Genomic DNA, 20,487 nt, shown 5'->3' with positions numbered 1-20,487 from the left:
ATATATATATATATATATATATATATATATACTGTTTCAATTTTACTTCTTATTTTAAACTTTCAAACACTTCCAAAAAACCTGGTTCACAATTTATAGAAGTACTTCAAGTACGTAGTTGTGGTGGATGAGGTAGTACAAACATCTGACGCAAAAATCTGTAAACATCTGAAGAATAAAAATAGATGGTCATAGAGAGTTTTTTCACCTCTTGTAAACACCACATTGCTCCACTTTTCTATTTCTCAGAGTATCCTGTATCCAATATCCCACGACACCAGGAAAAGCGTTTCTGATGACTTCACATCCAGCCTTCATGTAAACCCTGCTTTTATCATCTTGATGAGCTCTTCCATGTTAAATACTTTTTATCTCGCCTCCTCAAGCGTTCTCTCATTAGTTTAATATTCTTTCTAAACAACTGTTTTTGGGGGGAACAAATATCTAGAGAATTGAAATGGTGCTGTTAAGCATCATCTTCTTTACTGTTTGTGCTGGAACATGGTTCCTCAGAAGAAACCTTAACATAGGCGTGCATCCAAATTTACCGCTACGTATATATATCGTTGGTTTTATAGCCAGTTATTGAAGAGATGTTTTGATCCAAGATTAAAATAATATGATCACTTAAATAGAACACTGTTCTGAAAGCTAAGCATTGAAAATTAATTAGCATTTTTTCATATTTGCGATAACTATTAAAACTTCATTAAATTTTGCAAGTTTGACATTGGTGAATCTTACATTTAAAGTGGTCCGTCAGTCAAGTTTCCACATTTTCACTGAAAACAAACATAATACGCCACTTCAGGCTGTGGTTCTTGTTCAAATTTTCTTTTCACTGGAGACTTTCTCTTCGATTTCACATTTTGGAGATGAAATGGAAATAAAGGAAATATTGATGGCACAGCATAATTTTTCAAGTATCGTGAAGCTACAGATGAAGGGGAAATGAAGGAAATATTGATGGCAAAGCATCATTTTTCAAATATCGTGAAACTACAGATGAAGGGGAAATGAAGGAAATATTGATGGCACAGCATCATTTTTCCAAGTATCGTGAAGCTACAGATGAAGGGGAAATGAAGGAAATATTGATGGCACAGCATAATTTTTCAAGTATCGTGAAGCTACAGATGAAGGGTAAATGAAAGAAATATTGATGGCACAGCATCATTTTCCATGTATCGTGAAGCTGAAGAAGAACGCACCTATTAAGATAGATTTTAACTAATTAACTGACAATATATAAAAAGCTTGAGTCAATCTATTTGTACTGGCTTATCATTCCTTTTATTATATACTGTTTTCAGTTATTTTACTACTAGATATTCATATGGGAATTAATACATGCCTCCCATCATTGCCATCTTACCAATGATGAATTTTCTCTAAACGCCGATACTTAGAAGAAATTATTACAAAAATAATTTGAGAAAAGGATGGCATGTTAAGTTTTATAATGGTTTGGATAATAAACAGAATGTTTGAACTTATTATAAACTTGATACAATGAAATGTTCGATGCAGATGCAGAATATTTGGTTGAGTCCAATCTTTTCTACATGTAACAATATATGTTTAACTTGTAATGGAAAACTAGTAGGAAATAAATGTTTCTAAGTTCTAATTACTTCCAATTAGATGCGTTGTTTATAAACACGGCACTATTTATGATTAAAAGATTTTTTTAAAGTAATATGTTAACCAAGCAGTGATTTCTTCCCAGTATCAACAACCCCGAAGTTTCTAAACTAATTAGTTAGGCCTACATCATATATTCAGTTATAACAATACTTACGCTACCGGTAAGTTACTAATATTATATACACAGCTTACGATTAATTCTAATTTCAAAATATTTAGAATTAAACCCAAATCATCAACGCTTACGTACCTGTGAAAAGAGACTGGCGTATTTTCCATTTTTAAAAACATTTGAGTACGCAAGTACACAACAGTTACGTAGCATTCTTTCAGCACTTAGGCTTCCGACAAAATGGCGCTGGACTAGCACGGCAAGTGAACGACACCGATCTCTCCAGGCCATGTTATATATAGCTCACTGATCGAAGTTACATTAAACAATGAACTAGTGTTTCATTTTGAACTTTGAAAATTTTGTTACATTAAATGAAGGATCACAGTTCCACTATCTAATTTGATATTTTGATAAATTAAGTGATGATCACTATCAAAGTTGGTATTTAGTTACATCAAAATGGGCCGTGTGTGGCCCAATGGCTATTGTACCGGACTATGAATCCGAGGGTTATGGTTTGCATCTAGTTGCAGCAAAATCGCCCTCGGCGTGGGAGTATTATAACAGTGACAGTTAAATCGCACTATTCGAGTAGCGTATCCCAAGAATTGGCTGTGGGTGCTGTTGGCTAGATGTTTTCCTACTAGTTTATCAGTTCAAACTTAGGGACGGGTAGCGCAGTTAGCCACTGTGTAGCTTTGCGCGAATATTCAAAATAAATATCAAACCAGAGACCAGATGATGCTCTTACTCCAAACGAGAGATTACTGTATATTTATCTAGTTATGATGGATACTTATGAATGGATGATTAATTAAACTACCAATAATTTACCTGCGTTCCACTATGGGGTTCCAAGTCCCCAACCTACCGATTACCATCCTCCGTTATCACCAGCTATTTCTATAATTACCTCAAAGGAGTATATACCCGAAAACAAAGCCCATTTGGACACCTGCCCATGGTACATGAGAAGGTATGCTTAGGAGACGGGGCAGGAGCACAAATACCTGAAAACCTGCACCTAGAATCCTTCCATACCTTTCGGCTGTGTTTTAAACCTCTTGTTAGGGGGGGGGGGCTACGCCTTACTTCAGCTACCCAGAAGGTCACCTACGCATGAAGGGGTGGGGGACGGGGCGGAAGAGGGGGTTTTCAGAGTCGCTGAACCCGAATTTGATACAGGTTTTGTGTTCCTTCCCCTCTCCGCTTGTGATCCAGAGGCGTCATGTTTGAAACCGTGTTCATACCATTACTCATAGGTTAGCGAGACCAAATGTGGTACATGGGCAGGTGTCCTAATGAGGCTTGTTTGAGATTGCGCCCCATGGTGTAGCTCATTGTAGCCCATCTTTGTAGGAATTACGCCAAACAGGTAAGGACCACCGATTCAGCCTGCCAAGTTTATTCCTGCTATCTCCAAAATTAAGCGTTCGCAGACAAACAAACACACAGCGTGAATTAATATAGGATTCAGCATGGATCGTGGGTGAAATGCCATTTTTGAAGCAGCATGTTGCATAAAGCGTAGCAAATTTAGTAGATAAATTATTGATAATATTTATAGTTATAATTAGTTGAACAGTTCGCTGATTCTCAATTTATAATATAATGGTTTTATAATTTCATTTCCGTAAGATTATCTGTTTCATGACTTACAGGAGCCAGACGGTCAAAAATTAAGCAATGGAGTTCACTATAGACTTCAATTACTCTATTCCAGCGGTAAGTTTACTGTTCTTCTGGTATAATTCAACACTGTAATTTGTATGTATTTGGTACCTATTCGAGACTGGAGTGTATGTATTAACAGTATTTGGTATTTATTCAAGACTGAAATGTATATATTATATATATATATATTATAACTGTATTTGGCACTTATTCAAGACTAACATATACATTGACTTTATCTGTAACTTATTCAAGACTGGAGTGTATATGGGAACTGTATTTGGAACTTACTCAAGACTGGAGTGTATTATGTTAACTATATTTGAGTAAGTTCGTGCAAATAAATCTACACGTATGAATCAAGATCAATGTGACATGGGATGTTTGAAGTTTGATTGCTTTGAATCGAGAGGACTCTGATGTTTAAAGTTTCATTACTTTTATTTAAAGTGGATTCAACCGTATAAAAGATAAAAAAAACAGACATTATATTCTTCAATATTTAGAATAAATTCCCAATGGCTGTCAACATATATATATAATAACACAAAATACCTTGCGCATAACATATACTGTTACAAGTTCAAAGAGCGAGAAAAACACTTTACCGATAGCAAGTGTTCCAAAGTAAAAAGAAGTAAAAAAGAGTAAATTCTTAAATCAGCAAGTTAATCATTTACATAGTAAAAGAGGTTATTATAAGAAGAACTGATCTAAAAACGAAACAAAAAAAAACAACAGAGGGATACTAGCGAGGGCCAGGGGTAGTTTGGGGATTGAAGACGGCCCTCCCATGAGATCAGGGAAGAGGGATTCTTGATAAAACTGCACGGTGCGCTGCACTTAATGCTTCGTAGTCTATAATATTTATTAATACTATTCATACAGTTCACAAGTTAAACAAAAATTTATTGTGCAATTTTTTCGTTTACAGATCACCATTTTTTACATTTATTACGTATCTTAATAAGGCACACACCTACATAACCACAAAATAGCATGAAATGAAATTCATTCACACGATAAGAATTTTAAAAGAGGAATATAATTACTATTTTATCACTTACTCGTACTTCATCTACAACGGGAATGGCAACTTGGGCACCCTGTTTAAATAGGGTTGAAAGTGTTTCGTTGTTAATGTTTTTTCCGATCGACCGCCGGCCCATTGAGGATGTTACCGGTGTCCCGGAGGCCTAATCTGCCTCTATTGGCACAATCAACAATGTTTCTAAGGAGTACTGGTGTGAACATGATAAAAAGGTTCCTGGGAAGCTGTTGTTTCGATGGAACTTTAGGCAGAGTAGACATAGTAAATTTGAAAACTTTAATAGACTGCAAGTGCCTGTTGAAAGAAAAGGAGACGATGTTTCGGCCTTCTTCAGGCCTGAAGAAGACCTCAGTACAGAAGTCGAAAACTCGCTTCCTTTTGAACACGAGATGTCTGAGGGGAACTGTTTTGGGCTTAAGAAAGAGTTCCATGAGGTTCATTAGTTTGAATGTTAGGAGGAAGTTGCTGAGGACAAATAAAGTTAGAAAAGGTATCTAAAATAAATGCATTGAATTGAACGTAGGTAAAAAGACTTCGACAAGTGTAACGGTGAAAGATTTATAACGAGGCAATGTATGACCACCATAAAAGGTTTTTGAGAATTTGAATACATGAGAAATTAATTCTGGGGAGTTGTTCCAAAATAACAATAACAAAAAAAAGGGAGTCCTGAAGTGTACTTTAATAATCTGAGGGCGTTTCAGGGCTACTAGCAATATGATAAACAGAGTTCTTAATACTATGGTATAATGAGAAGGGGATTACTTTGGAGGAGTACTAATTTGAACATTTTTCTGAGAACTTGTGCACCTAATACGAAAGAAGTATGAGCCCGGGGAGTGCTGGTTTTGAGTTCTTTTTGAGAACTTGACGAGTACCTACTACAAATGAAGGGTTTGTTTGGAGGAGTACTGATAGAACATGTTTTTGAAAACTAGTTTTGTACTTAATACGAAAGACAGGTTTGAAACTAAGAGTGCACACAACAAGAACGATTATTTTTCTTCAAAGAGCAAAGAAAATTCCGATAATTACTCTTGTAAACGTAAGAAAAATGTTTCCAAACGGTGAGTATTTTGCAAGAAAGAGTAACTATAGTGTTCAAGACATTAAAAGTTATGTACACAGTAGGATAAACTGGTTAAACTCTGAAGCTTATATAGTTATTAAAGTAATACAGAAATACACACACACATATATATATATATATATATACATATATATAATTTTTAAAGTTACACTTATTTAATCTTCAGCATAAAATATATAAATTTATAGCTTATTTGCCGTAAAGGACAAAGTTACAGAAGGGGCTACAAGTGCTCTACACAGCTTTATAAAATATTTTGTATAAAAGTAGGTGAACAATATTGTCAAAATAACCCACTGTCGTTTATTATAATAAAACACTTGAACATGTGGGAAATGTTTAGTCGTTATGTTACATTGTACATTTTTTACAATATATATATACATATATCCATATCGAAGCTAAACGTTTTTTGTTTTTTTTTATGCTATAAGTCATTATAGGAATAATGTTTCTGTAGATGATATGACACATCGTAAAGCATTGATAGTGAATGGGGTCACACTTTAAAATTGGACAAAGACATAGCTGGTCAGTTCTTACTAAATATTATGTAATAACTCGCCATGTCGGCCACTACGTAATTATTTGAAATTTTTTCAAACAAGAAAAGAAAAATAAAGACAACCTTTTTTTCTTTTCACAGGTATTCGTCAGGAACAAGATATTTACGTTCGGCTTATTGATTCCGCCACGAAACAGGTAAGAAAAATCTTTTGCAGTAATGCACATAAATGAGTACAAAAAAGTACCGTGTGCTGATGGAAGTCGCTCGAAGCCTGATAAATCGTTTTGGACTACAGAATCGGAGCAGCCTGGAACTTCTCCCGGTGTTTGTTTATACGTACGAGGTCACATCCCACTCTTGGGGTGATTCACGAGACTTCGTTTAGTTTTATGTTTTACTGGCGGTCTGCCTGTTACTTGATAGATGTGTGCATATGTGTTTGATGCTTAATTGGACTAGCCTGATGTTTTGTGTGTTCAAACATTTTTAAACTGTCTTCACCAAAACATTATATGTTCCTTTGAGTCTGAAGCTGAAATCATTCCTACTCGGTATTCTGTGTTACTCTTGGATGTTGTTTTATATTATGGTCCATTTTATCCAGAAACGACGCTAGGCGTGTCTTCTTTTATTATTGTCTATTGCCTCGTGTGTGTGTGTTTTTGTTGTTCTTGTTGTTGGGTTTTTTCTGTAGCTGTTATTTTGCATTCTCACACTTGAAGCCCATTATCAGCGTAGGTTATTTTTTCAGTTTATCTTAAGCTAAATATTCCAGTACGTTTTATTTATTTCCATACTAACATTGCGAGAACTGGTTTTGGTTCTCGGTTGACTTTAGTATAACCTGATACCATTTCTCCTTGTTTCTGTTCAGTTTCGCTTTTAAAGTGTGATATAATTATTCCTCATTCACTTTCGGTGCTCTAATGTCACCGATTACTCCCTTTTCTTCTTAAATTCTATTTGAAAATCGTTCTAATTGTTTTAGTTTTTGATTCACCCCAACTACACATTATTGGGATGTGACATTGTATTGTTTTTCCTGGCTTTTGTTCAACTCCTAGTTTTCAAGTTTTAATCATTTCTATTTAATTTTTTGGTACTCTAGTATCACTTAATGCTGATTCTCCCTGATCTTGTTGGACATAGTGCTAATTGGTTGCAGTTTATTCTGCTATTATTTTTTTTTCCATTTTCTTCATTCTGGTTTTAAGGTATTTAATTATTCTTGTTTCGTTCTAGATGTTGCCTTAATTACTCCTGGTGTTTTGGTGCTGCTTTAATTAATACTAGTTTCTTGGTGCTGCTTTCATTACTTCTAGTTTCTTGTTGCTGCTTTAATTACTTCTAGTTTCTTGTTGCTGCTTTAATTACTTCTAGTTTCTTGGTACTGCTTTAATTACTCCTGGTTTCTTGGTGCTGCTTTAATTACTTCTAGTTTCTTGGTGTTGCTTTAATTACATCACCAAGAAACTAGAAGTAATTAAAGCAGTACCAAGAAACTAGAAGAAACCAGGAGTAATTAAAGCAGGGTACTGCTTTAATTACTCTTGATTCTTTGTTCAAGTTAGTTTTTTGGTGTGTTGTCAATCGTTAGTTCTTCAAGTAGTTTAATACAAAAACACGGTAGGTATTAGTTTTAAATGATGTCATTGGTCCCTTGATTATTAGTTCACTGAACCTTTAACGTGATTGGATCCTCTTAGGTGTACTTAATATATATTTATAACTTTAGGTGGATTTACCATTTAAAAATGATCGATTATTTTTATGCAACTGCTGGTTTAATTTTTAAAAACAAATTTCTGTGTGGCTTCTCCTTGAAACAAAATCAATTTATATAGGTTATCAGATTATTGGGAGTAGTAAATGGGAGAATTAAGTGAATTTTCAGCTTATTACCATACAGATAATGGCTAGTTTTATCCCTTATATGGATGATAACTGTTGGGCGTTGTCGCTATGGTGACAAGAGGTGGCTATCAGGGTCTGATTCACGCCGATAGCGTAATAAATGCACGTGCTGCACGTGATCAGATATCACATCTTCGTAACTTTGAAAAAGGCGTAATTCATATGTCATAAATCTAGTATGGCATCTTGTTTTTTTTTCTTATTAAAATTAGAACAAACCTCTCATAATGATACGTTCCGTAATTATTGCTAAATGTGATAAATTGTAGAATCCTCTAGTCGGGTTTTAATAAAATACAGCCTGGATAGGTGTGTCACTATAGGGGCAGGTAGTGTTACAAATAATCAGATTTTCCACTTCATATATATATATATATATATAAGCCTCAAGCTTAAAGGTAAGCTGAACTGTCTTATTTGGTGCATGTCAAATTATTTGATCAATTTCACTCAGTGAAACTTTACTAGTGGCAAAGTGACAAGATAGAGGGAGAGACATATTTTGATCAGTTCAGCTACATCTGGTGTCTGTTTCACTGACGCTGTGTTTGCCATTAAGCATGTCGTGATTATTCTGAATCAAATAAAGAAACTTTCATAATTATTACAGATTGCAGTTAAACCTAAACCAATGTTAATTTATAGAATTTTCAAGCCTATTCTAAACACATGCTACCTATAGTGTATTTAAAGCTCATTCTAAACGTGTGCTGCTTATAGAGTTAATAAATCCCATTCTAAACATGTTGTACCTGTAGAGTTACTAAAGGCCATTCTAAACATGCTGTACCTGTAGACTTAGTAAAACTTATTCTAAACACATGCTACCTATAGTGTATTTAAAGCTCATTCTAAACGTGTGCTGCTTATAGAGTTAATAAATCCCATTCTAAACATGTTGTACCTGTAGAGTTACTAAAGGCTATTCTGCATGTATTCTAGCTATACATGCTACTTGTAGAGTTGGTAAACCATATTCTAAACACATGCTACCTATAGAGTTAATAAATCCCATTCTAAACATGTTGTACCTGTAGAGTTACTAAAGGCCATTCTAAACATGTTGTACCTGTAGACTTAGTAAAACTTATTCTAAACACATGCTACCTATAGTGTATTTAAAGCTCATCTAAAGTCTATAATAAATGTCCTGTTTTAGTCTATATGATTTCTTTGTTTGATAAAGTTTACTGAAAAATTTCCACAAAGAACATTCATTTGAAGTGTAACATTTGAAGACAGGTTTAAGAATATGATAGATTAGTGTCTCTAATAGTTAATCCTGAATTATAAAGTATTTTTAGTTGTAATACTGCTTTTGTTTTCTATTCTCAACTTTCTATTGCATATTAATTATATCACTGCATTTCTTGTCTTTTGATATCCCCCCAGTGGCTCAGAAGTAAGTCTGAACGCTCACAACATTCAAAACCGGGTTTCGATACCCATGGTGCTTAACCAAGCTTTGTGCTTAACTACAAAGGAACAAACAAACTTTAGATATTTTCCTGAATAACTTATAAAAAGAACCAAATGATCATTGATTCATTAAAGTATTCTATATTTACCAGCCGCGACTCGCAAAACATTTGCGATAGTTTTATGCCCTTCCCTTGAATTTTCCCTATTCTATCATTTTAACGCACGCCATTTAAGCTACGCTTTCTTGCAAGCATTATGGATTGATCGATAAATCCTGGTTTATTTTTTAAAAAAGTTTACGCGGTCAGACAAAAAAAGTTCACGGAGATGTAACTTTATTTAATGTTTGTTTTGTTCTTGAATTTCGCACAAAGCTACACGAGGGCTATCTGCGCTAGCCGTCCCTAGTTTAACAGTGTAAGACCAGAGGGAAGGTCATCATCACCCACCTCCAACTCTTGGGCTGCTCTTTTACGAACGAATAGTGGGATTGACCGTCACATTATAACACCCCCCACGGCTGAATGGCCAAGCATGTTTGGTGTGATGGGGATTTGAACCCGCGACCCGCAGATTGCGAGTCGAGCGCCCTAACCACCTGGCCATGCCGAGCCCTTTTATTTAATAAAACTACACGAAAAGTAAATAATAAAGTAAATTAATGGTATTTATAATAGCGTACAGAGTATAAAACAGTTATGAGCGTTCAGTGTATGACATACATTTACGAATTGAAACAAAGAAGCTCACAAAAACGAAGAATGAAACCCGTAGTAAAGGAAAAAGTAGCTAAAAGGTGTTTACAGCAGTCTACGAAACGAACAGAAGCTAAATTATTGCCAAGTAAAGTAAATGTAAAGTTGTAATGAAGGAAAACTTAGCTGAATATGCAGAAACATCTGAATTCGTGTTCACAAAGTGATAAACATATGGTTTGTAATGAATTGCGCGTGCGTATTTTAGATCTAAATCTGTCGAAAAAAGCTTTATTTAGTGTAATGTTCATTTTTTAGAAAATAACACGAAGGTTACGTGTTGTTTGTGTGAAATACTTTGCAAATAAATAAATTAAAGTTGAAATTGAAGCCAGTCACCACGTGATGACAACGACATTGTACCATCATGTACCATACTTGTTGCATTGGAAAGTTTGACTAAGCAAAAAACACTTAAAATGATCCTGAATTGAAAAGCAAATATGCAATTTGGACTCCTCGGACAAAGGCCTTTGTAACGATATGAGATCTGTATCGTTTTATCGAGAAATTTGCGAGAAACGTTTCGGACAGTCAAACGCAAGCGTATTATATGTATTGATAAACTTTAAAGAAAAATATTTCATAGGAAGTTTTGGAAAGAGAAAGAAAAGTCCAAAACAGGAGCTGATCTCAATGTAGCTTACTATATAAAATATCCATTCACTTTTAAATAGACAAACATTACGCGCCAAAACTTTTATCTGCTGAATAGACCTGTGAGCTTTTCATTTTGTCAGAAAGAAAGTTTTGATATATTTTTAATTCGGTGGTCAATTCTTCTCTGTTTTGACACAGAAAATATAAAAATCCTGTCGTTTTATTTCATTCATTCCTGCTCTATTATTTTTATTATTTACACACACTTTATCCTTGTTCGGCACATCCTGTCCTCTTATTTTGCCACCTTAGTATTTTCTTCACATCAACTTACCTTAACATTTCATTTCCCCAGATCATGTCTTTTAACTTTTCATTTCTCAAACTCTTGTCTTTATTTTTTTATTTCTCTACATATGGTTTCTTACCTTTTTTATTTCTCAATATCTCGATTCTTTACCTTTTATTTCCCCATATCATATTTTCTTTTTATTTCTTCACATTGTGTTTTTATCTTTTCATTTCTCGATATCCTGGCGTCTTTATTTTTACTTCTTCATATCACGTTTTCTTACCTTTTTCAATATCCTGATGTATTTGCCTTTTATTTATCCACATTATTCTGTCTTAGCCTTTTAAGCTTGTCGAAACGTTGTATATTTGTAATAAAGTTTCTTTCACTACCCATTCAAGCCGTCTTCAAATTTTATTTTCTGTCGAATTCTTTATGACTCCGTCCGCACAAAAGATGTTTTTAAAATTTTGTCTTCTGATCGGATCCAGTTAATCAGTTGTATTTATTTCTGCTACAAGTTTAGATATATATGTTGTACAACCAGCCAACACAACAATTTCTTCTGCGAGTTTATTGATACTAGATTAACCTCTTTAAACTGAGAAGGGCCCTTGAGTGGAACACTTGTATGTTTGGTAACATTTGGTCAGTGTGATATGTTTACCATTCATCCTAACGTACCATATGGGACACGCACCGCGGCGAAAACCGCCTACCGTGTGTATTCGCTCGTGAATCGTTCTCTTTCGCTCAAGCCCCGTGTAGCTACCCGCGAGGCACGCGGTAGGTGGAACATTAGTGCCCACCACTGCTTCAGTAGCATGAAATTATAACAACGTTCTAAGCCTCCACAAACTAGCATTGTTTCTGTACTAGGGGTTTCAGAGTGAATAGATTAAATGGCAGCTTTTTTTTTTTTGGTGTGTGTGTACGTGGGGGGGTCAATAGATATCTGAGAAGAATGCACGTCACTGATGACGACTTTTCCTGCTAACTGGAAGGCTGAAAACACCGCTAGCAGCGATGGTACCCAACAGTGAAGTAAGACAGAGTGGTCATAGATTTTTTTTTTTTTGCAGTTAGCCTGTTACTCATAATTAAGTCTATTTATTATTAGCAGTAATTGTTATTGTAAAATTATAGCAGCTTTTCTGTTATAAGCTATGTCTCTTTTTCGTAACTGTTTTATCACCGGAAGTTTGAAAATAAAATAAAACCTAAGCACTGTGTTTATGTAGATGGTTACAAGGAATGTAACCAACGCCCATTGTTAGCTATGTGTAAATAGATTTATCCGCGAATCTCATTAAATATATGGATAATCGTAATGTTCATATTTCAGAAACTTGTTAAAAGTACCGAACAGCTCTATAAACGTTATTATTTCTTGTCAACTGACCCAGATCACTTCTAACTATATTTTACAGTAATTTTTTAATTAGCTATAATTAAGTTCGTAGCTTCTACTTTATTAATTCACGTCGTTAATCAAATAAGCAGGGTATTTTTAACTTTTCCCTATAAATGTTATAAACAAAATCATGAATATGTTTTTTAATAGTCGTACAGCTGATCTATGCCATGGTGCTGGCCTGGCATGGCCAGGTGGTTAGGGGTGCTCGGGAATCCTCGTTCCACCGAACATGCTCGCCCTTTCAGCCATGGGGGCGTTATATTGTAACGTCAATCCCACTATTCGTTCGTAAAAGAGTAGACCAAGAGTTGGCGGCGTGGGTGGTGATGACTAGTTGCCTTCCCTCTAGTCTATCACTGCTAAATTAGGGACGGATAGCGCAGATAGGCCTCCTGTAGCTTTGCACGAAATTCAAACCAATTTATAGTGCTACTGATCAGAAAGCGTTCGAGATATAGGTTTAAGAATTTTTTGAGTGTTATTAAAGTTATAAATGCATTTTGTTTCCAGCCTATTGCATATGAAGGACAAGATAAGAATCCAGAGATGAGAAGAGTGCTCCTTACTCATGAAGTCATGTGTAGGTAAGAAAGTATTGGTATTATATATAATGCTATCACATATAGCAAAGCTAAATAATAACAATGTAGTATATATTCATGTGACTATGTGAGTCAAGGCCAAGTAATAATAACATACTAATTATTCATGTAACTATGTAGAGACAAGGCCAAATGACAACAATGTAGTTCTTATTCATGTAACTGTGTAAGTCAAGGACAAATGACAACAATGTAGCACTTATTTATGTAATTATGTGGAGACAAGGCCAAATGACAACAGTGTAGTACTTACTCATGTTAATTTGTAAGTCAAGTCTAAATAATAGCAATATAATACTTAGTCAAGTTACAATGTGGGCCAAGGTTAAATAATAACATTGTACTACTAAATCCAGTTACAATGTAAGTCAAGGCTGAATAAATTAAATGTTAAGCTTATAGCTTATCCATGTCGCAACGCACGTTCAAGATTAATTAGTAACGATGTTGTTTTAGATATGGGACTGCCCCCCCCCCCAGTGGTACAGCGGTATGCGAACTTATAACGCTAGAAACCGAGTTTTGATACCCGTGGTGGGCAGAGCACAGATAGCCCATTGTGCAGCTTTGTGCTTAACTTTAAACAAGCAAACAAGATATGGGACAATTTGTTGTCAAGGTTAAATGTTGTCAACATTAACAGTTATAACAAATTAATTTAATTATTCCTGACTGACTTAGACTAAACAGTAACAATGTACTTTTTTACAAGATCATACTTAGCGCTACGAACGTAGTTTTTATTCACGTACCTACATAACAAAGAGTTGCTTTTCACGCAAACTTCAGCAGAAAAGACTTTCAGTCTTTAAAGGAATAAAGACCAAAGTGAATTTAATAATGTAACTTTTTTGTTGAACCTATAGCTACATTACTTGGAGCACTTTTAGTTGGTTTCTCTTTCCACTGGGCAACTTATAAAACTTCTGTTACTACGTGTAGAAGTGTTCTATTATGTTTCTCAAACGGCCGTAAGTGTTAATTGTCTAACAACTTTTGTGTTCCGCTCTCTCCCAGCCGTTGTTGTGATAAGAAGAGCTGTGGAAATCGAAATGAAACTCCTTCAGATCCAGTGATCATCGATAGGTAAGTGTTGTTGTTTTTGTGGGCGTTTTTTTTTACTCTCCCTCTCTGTGTGTAGGGCTGGGTTAATGTTTAGTGGAGCCCTAGGCCCAGGTAATATTTGGAAATAATAATAACTCTTTCTCTATGATGATGACAAAACCTTGTTGAAACGTTGTACATTTGCTGTCATGTTAAATTTATATTAAAGTTTTCTTCATTACCCATTCAAGCCGTCTCCAACCATTATAACTTTTTTTCTCTATTCTGCTAGTTTTACGAACCATAAATTTTTTTAGTTGGGTGGCCGGCGGGGCCCTAGGCTAGAGCCTAGGTGGCCTATGTGTTAATCCGGTACAGTGTGTTTGTGTGTGTGTGTAATTGTAAGCCTATGAAAACGACGAGAAAGACCTTTAACAAAGAAGAGACTTTATAAGAGCAAAGGCGCCTAACTGCACTATAAACTGGAGAGGATAAATTGCATTTCAGTTTGCACTGGGGGGAGGTTAACCTCTTAGGAAGGCCAAGGATATGCTAATTAGTATTAGTCATATCGTTTCCCGACTAGAAGAATAATACAATTATTGTAACTCATAAAAAAATGACTATCCATAGCTAGATTAATAGTGGGAGCCCGGCATGGCCAGGTGGTTACGGCGCTCGACTCGCAATCTGAGGGTCGCGAATACCCGTGACACCAAACATGCTCGGCCTTTCAGCCGTGGGGGCGTTATAACGTGACGGTCAATCCCACTATTCGTTGGTAGCCCAAGAGTTGGCGGTGGGTGGTGATGACTAGCTGCCTTCCCTCTAGTCTTACACTGCTAAATTAGGGATGGCTAGCGCAGATAGCCCTCGTGTAGCTTTGCGCAAAATTCAAAACAAACCAATTAATAGTGGGGTGCTCTTTTTGTTTTCGTAACCGATGATAATGATGCAACAGGCGAGTCACGTTTGCGCTTTTTAACAAACTACTTATCTGAAATAAGGAGATACTCTGGGTTGTCAAGTTTATACGATCTTGTGGTTGTTAGAATCCCAGTTTCTTTATTTCATTTACATACATCCATATTTAAAAATAAGTAATGTGGTTGAAAAAAAGGGGAAACAACTACGTGTGTTGTCCTCTTCCTCAGATGCGAACGTTAGAAGGGACTTGTTCCTCTTATCTTTGTCCTCGCGATTGCAGCCATGTGGTTATAAATAGGGGATAATTACATGTATCCCCCCCAGATGCGAAGGGTGGAAGGGACTTGTTCCCCTTGCCTCTGCTCGCGATCGCAACCATGTGGTTATAAATTGGGGACAATTACATGTATCCCACACCCAGATGCGAAGGGTGGAAGGGACTTGTTCCCCTTGTCTCTGCTCGCGATCGGCGCCTATGTTTACAAACACTAAAAACACGTGAGAAGATTATTGTATTTGATTGCGAGATTTAACAGTGTTTACATGACGAAAATGTTAGTTGGTGATTTCTTACAATTTAACGTATTCGTTAGTATATGTTACTGTAAACGTAGATTATTGTATTTGACTGCGAGATTTAACAGTGTTTACATGACGAAAATGTTAGTTGGTGATTTCTTACAATTTAACGTATTCGTTAGTATATGTTACTGTAAACGTAGATTATTGTATTTGATTGCGAGATTTAACAGTGTTTACATGACGAAAATGTTAGTTGGTGATTTCTTACAATTTAACGTATTCGTTAGTATATGTTACTGTAAACGTAGATTATTGTATTTGATTGCGAGATTTAACAGGCACTTGACGAAAATGTTAGTTGGTGATTTCTTACAATTTAACGTATTCGTTAGTATATGTTACTGTAAACGTTGACTCCTAATTTGAATGCTTCTCAATCTTAATGCCGATATAAAGTTTGTAATAAAGTCATTTATAGAATAACGTGATTGGAAATCGAAAATAAGTTTTAAAATTAAATTCATGTTAGATTAATGAATTTAGAATGTTCTGGTGAACTACGAGTTTACTAGAGGAATATTAAACCTTTACAAATGCGTACACATAGATCACCCATCCAAGGGCCTTTCTGCCATCAGTCACAGGAAACTACTGATGCTCATCGTTGTGCTGACAGGCAGATTATCTGACAACGCATCGTGAGATTCCTAGATAGCTTACGGGTCAGAATCTTTTAACTGAGTAACTAGGCTTACATGAGGAAGCCACGTGACACGTTTGGATCGTCTAGATGGCCGAATGATCTACGAAACTTACTAGGCGTTGCTTTAAGTCTTCGTTCTTTCTAGCTGACAGCAATTTTAGGCCTAGTTCGTGGTATTCAAACTTGATGCTTTGTGAATGTAATAGACAGATACGGCTGCAGTATTCAGATCTCTTGACGAGAGCGCGTGACATGCACGCACGCTTGCATGCAGCCGCGCGAGAACTGTGCGCGCGAGTTGCTATTGAGTAATCACTGATCCCAATTCGAGATACCGTAGTGCGAGACGTCAAAGTACAATAAGCACACCAAAGGGTGGCAGATGTTCTAATCAGCAAATCGTTTTCCTTATTCCTAGTTTTGATTGAATGATCGGACAACTCAAGCGCTGTATGTTACATTTTACATCTGTTTGACGAGTGCTCTCTTTCTCTCTCTCTCTACTATTGTCCTACGGACATTTTTTTTTCTTACGTTTAAAGACAATTTTGTGATTTTTTCGAGTCTACGCTGAGCACCAGTCTTAAAATCTTAAATTAACAATAGTAGGATGCAGCCTGAGCACTGAACTAGGCTTCAAAATGATAATATATGAAAAAGCTTTAAATAGTTAAACTAAACGCAACACGAAAGATGGGTGTTTATTAATAATTCCAGTTCGATCATACACTACCTTATCAGTGTAACTAATCAACGTCGTATCATGCAGGAATGTAATGTTAGAACTATATTTCTTTTGGTGACAAACTACATTTGATTTTCTAACCATTTATAAACGTTTATAATTATTCAGCTAGTTTTACAAAATTAACTCAAATCGCTATCGCGTGGAGCTCTCGGAAATTTAAGTTACTCTTAGTTCTACACGGCGTTATTTATAACGTTTTTCAAATTAATGTTGTCTCCATTAAAAAACAACAACAACAAACAAATACTAGGCTTAAGCCTTCACTAGTATTGTATTTCATGACACGCACATACCATGTATAAAGCCATTACAAATACCATTGTTACCAGCGGTGCGCTCAGTGATATGAAATACCATAGTATCAAACAATTCGTCTTATATTGTTTTGTTGTTCTAAGTTTAAGTTTAATAGTAAATTTGTAATAAGGCGAGTCCTTTTTCTTTTACAATGATTCACAGATGTGTGTGTAACGACTATGGTTTATCTCGTACATAATTAAAACGAAGCCACGAAGTTAGAATATAGCATACATCACAGGCGGTAGAGCAAAATTGACGTCAGACGACAGTTTAGTGACTCACAGGAAAACCGCAGAGCACCTGTCACCGATGTTAGGCTTAGGAACGTCCCTGTGGAACGGCAGCAGCCACTTGGGAAACGGCGTGGAACTTTTTTCCTTTTTTAATCGACGTACAATCGTATCTGTGTCCCCCTTTTGTTATATCAAAGCTTTAAAACTTTGTCTAATTCTTGAATCGGATGTTTTGAGTACATTTCCTAATGCTGTCTTTTTATATTAGAGTCTAAAAAGTCTGCACTTGAATGGCAATTAAGTACTCAGTAAGAGTTGTTGAAAACATTCTTTAATTCGAAGTTTAGAATGTTATCAGTATTTGAATTATATGGACGTCTGCAGTACATGCTTCTGTTCGTGCCGCTTGTATTTTTCTGTTCAACCAATCAACAAGTAACAACATAACGTTCGCGTGTGACTGAAATATGTAGGTACCTAGCACTTAGGTAATAGATTCCTGCTTCAATACACAGCACGCTGAAAGAACTGTACAGTCTGGACACGAGAGTATGTGTGGTACGTGTCTCGTGAAGCGCCGCTGTTCCAACGAGCTCTTCAGAAAGCACTTATAAGATAAATGGAATCGGTCCCACACAGAGCATAGGCTAAGCTAGTTTTAACATGCTTATTGTCTGTGTACCTACATGACTTTGTAAAATGTAAGTGGGCCTACAGGAAGAAGATAGCAGTGTAATAATTATTTAAATTTGTATAAAGCTCGGGATTTAAGGAGAAAAATTCATGATTCGGATATTCAGGGATAATATTTCTGTATTTATTTTTTTATTTTATTTATGAGACCTTTAAATCAGATTAATAAAATTATTTTGTATTTTCATGCAAGTTTACTGGGTTAAACGTTTTTTTTTACTTTATGTTATTATAGTAATTAAGATGCCAGAAAAGTCCAATTGTCACGAAATGAGCACACACAAACTTAATATTTATGATAGGCATTAAACTACTGGGATTTTGATGTTTCGTAAATGAAAATGAATCAGTAGGGTGAAGCATAATCTTTTTTTTTTATGCCAAGAATAAAATCAGTTTTAATATATATAATAACGGAATTAAGAAATATTGAATAAACATGGTAATCTCGTTACTATGTGAAATGGGTTTGGGATCGAACACAGGATCTTTCATACGCTAGACCTTTGACCTAAAAGAGTTAATCTACATGCAATCACTTTTTATAAACTCATCTAGCAAGATATTTCTTTATAACTCAAACTACCATATATCTTCAAGGATTTTTGGTCCAAATTAGCATTATCCCAAAGTTTGTGGAAATCAGAACTTACATTGTTTGGAAGAAAAGTGTGCAGTTAATCTTATGTTTTCAGTGTTATTTAATAAGAATATTATAGATGTCACATAAGAATTCCTGCTGCTTTCCACAAAGCAAATTCATTTCATTGTTATGTTCCATATCGGCATACATAGGGTTATAATTGCGAAAATATGTATATGCAAAGTAGAAGCTACTTACGTAACATTTGCTGCTGTGAAGCGTGTCACGTGGTCTCCTGACTTCTCTCTCGTGAAACGCCTCGTGTTCGTTGGGCGTTAACCGGGTTTGGAGATTAGAGTTATTCTTGCTAAGTGTGACTTTACTAAAACAGTGGAACAAGAGCTCCTACGCCTAGTTTGTTTATAGACTATTGTTAATTTTAGTCATTCATAAATATTGGAGCCTCAAGGATTCATATATATATATATATATATATATAAATGACTAAAATTAACAACAATCTATTTCATCGAGAATAAAACATATAAACAGGAGTGTAGAGACAGGTGCTGGAATTCAACTGATAAATACGACAAGGCTAAATAAAACAAGCATGACATTTTGAAGGTTCTTTGTTTTCAGAAGGAACTTGTATTAAAAAAAAAACAGTACAACAAGTCTGAGGAGTTTCGAGTTTGCTTGTCTCTTCGTAGAGGAGAAATTTTATACAGTTACATCTATTTTTTTCTTTTCCTTGATATTTATAAAATTAGGGGTTAAGATGTTTTATTCTTGCTGAAACAGTCACCAGTTAGCAGCAACCTCCTGTAACAATAGCCCCAGAAATTCACATTTATCTGTACGACATAACTGCTCGACAGGTGAACTACATTTACCAAATGTAACAGTAAGACATACCCATTCGACTGTTTAACCAGTATTACCACAAGCAAAAATAAGGCAGGCCTGCTCGACGGGCGAATCAGTATCACCATATGTAACCATAAGGCAGGCCTACTCGATAGGTGAACCAGCACTGCAATATGTAACCGTAAGGCATACCTACTTGACAGGTGAACAAGCATCCCCATATCTAACCGTAAGGCAGGCCTACTCGACAAGTAAACTAGCATTGCAGTATGTAACCATAAGGCAGGCCTACTTGAGAGATGAATCAGCATCACCATATGTAACCGTGAGACAGGCCTACTCGACAGTTGAACCAGTATTACCATGTGTAACCGTGAGGCAGGCCTATCTGCAGTTGTAAAGAAGGTAGCATAACAGCAACAATTACATAGACAGATAAACAAACGGACAAAGTTAAAGGAGTTTAGCGGTATTTTAACTATTTTTCAGTGTTATTAACTTAAGATGTAATATCAAGTAACAAGTGCACGCAACTCTGCTATAAAAATGTCCTAAGTACGAACTAAGTATACTTTTATAACAACGAAAAAACTCACTGCTTAGAAGTAGGATCAATAATTGGAGCGTGAGTTGAGTGAGCGCTGCACAAGTTTCTTCAACTGTGGACCCTATATACACAGTATACAGACATATCCAATTGTGAACTTTAAATATACTGTACACAGATATCTTCAACTGTGGATCCTATATACACAGTATACAGACATATCCAATTGT

The 20,487-nt window shown here is 35.6% G+C and overlaps 1 protein-coding gene across 1 annotated transcript in view; it reads left to right on the top strand.

Moving 5' to 3' along the window:
- Positions 1 to 20,487, top strand: part of LOC106465285 (transcription factor collier-like) — a 62,116-nt gene that overhangs the window by 11,712 nt on the left and 29,917 nt on the right. Inside the window, exons 3-6 of the mRNA XM_022393150.1 lie at positions 3,424 to 3,487; positions 6,224 to 6,279; positions 12,996 to 13,069; positions 14,105 to 14,173. Coding sequence (XP_022248858.1) covers positions 3,424 to 3,487; positions 6,224 to 6,279; positions 12,996 to 13,069; positions 14,105 to 14,173 — 263 coding nt within the window. The remainder of the gene's footprint in view (positions 1 to 3,423; positions 3,488 to 6,223; positions 6,280 to 12,995; positions 13,070 to 14,104; positions 14,174 to 20,487) is intronic.

Source organism: Limulus polyphemus, unplaced genomic scaffold (genome assembly GCF_000517525.1).
Source record: "Limulus polyphemus unplaced genomic scaffold, Limulus_polyphemus-2.1.2 Scaffold1895, whole genome shotgun sequence".
In the NCBI taxonomy this organism is placed as follows: domain Eukaryota; kingdom Metazoa; phylum Arthropoda; class Merostomata; order Xiphosura; family Limulidae; genus Limulus; species Limulus polyphemus.
The sequence above is the reverse complement of the archived record's forward strand: the minus strand, read 5'-3'. Positions and strand labels throughout refer to the sequence as shown.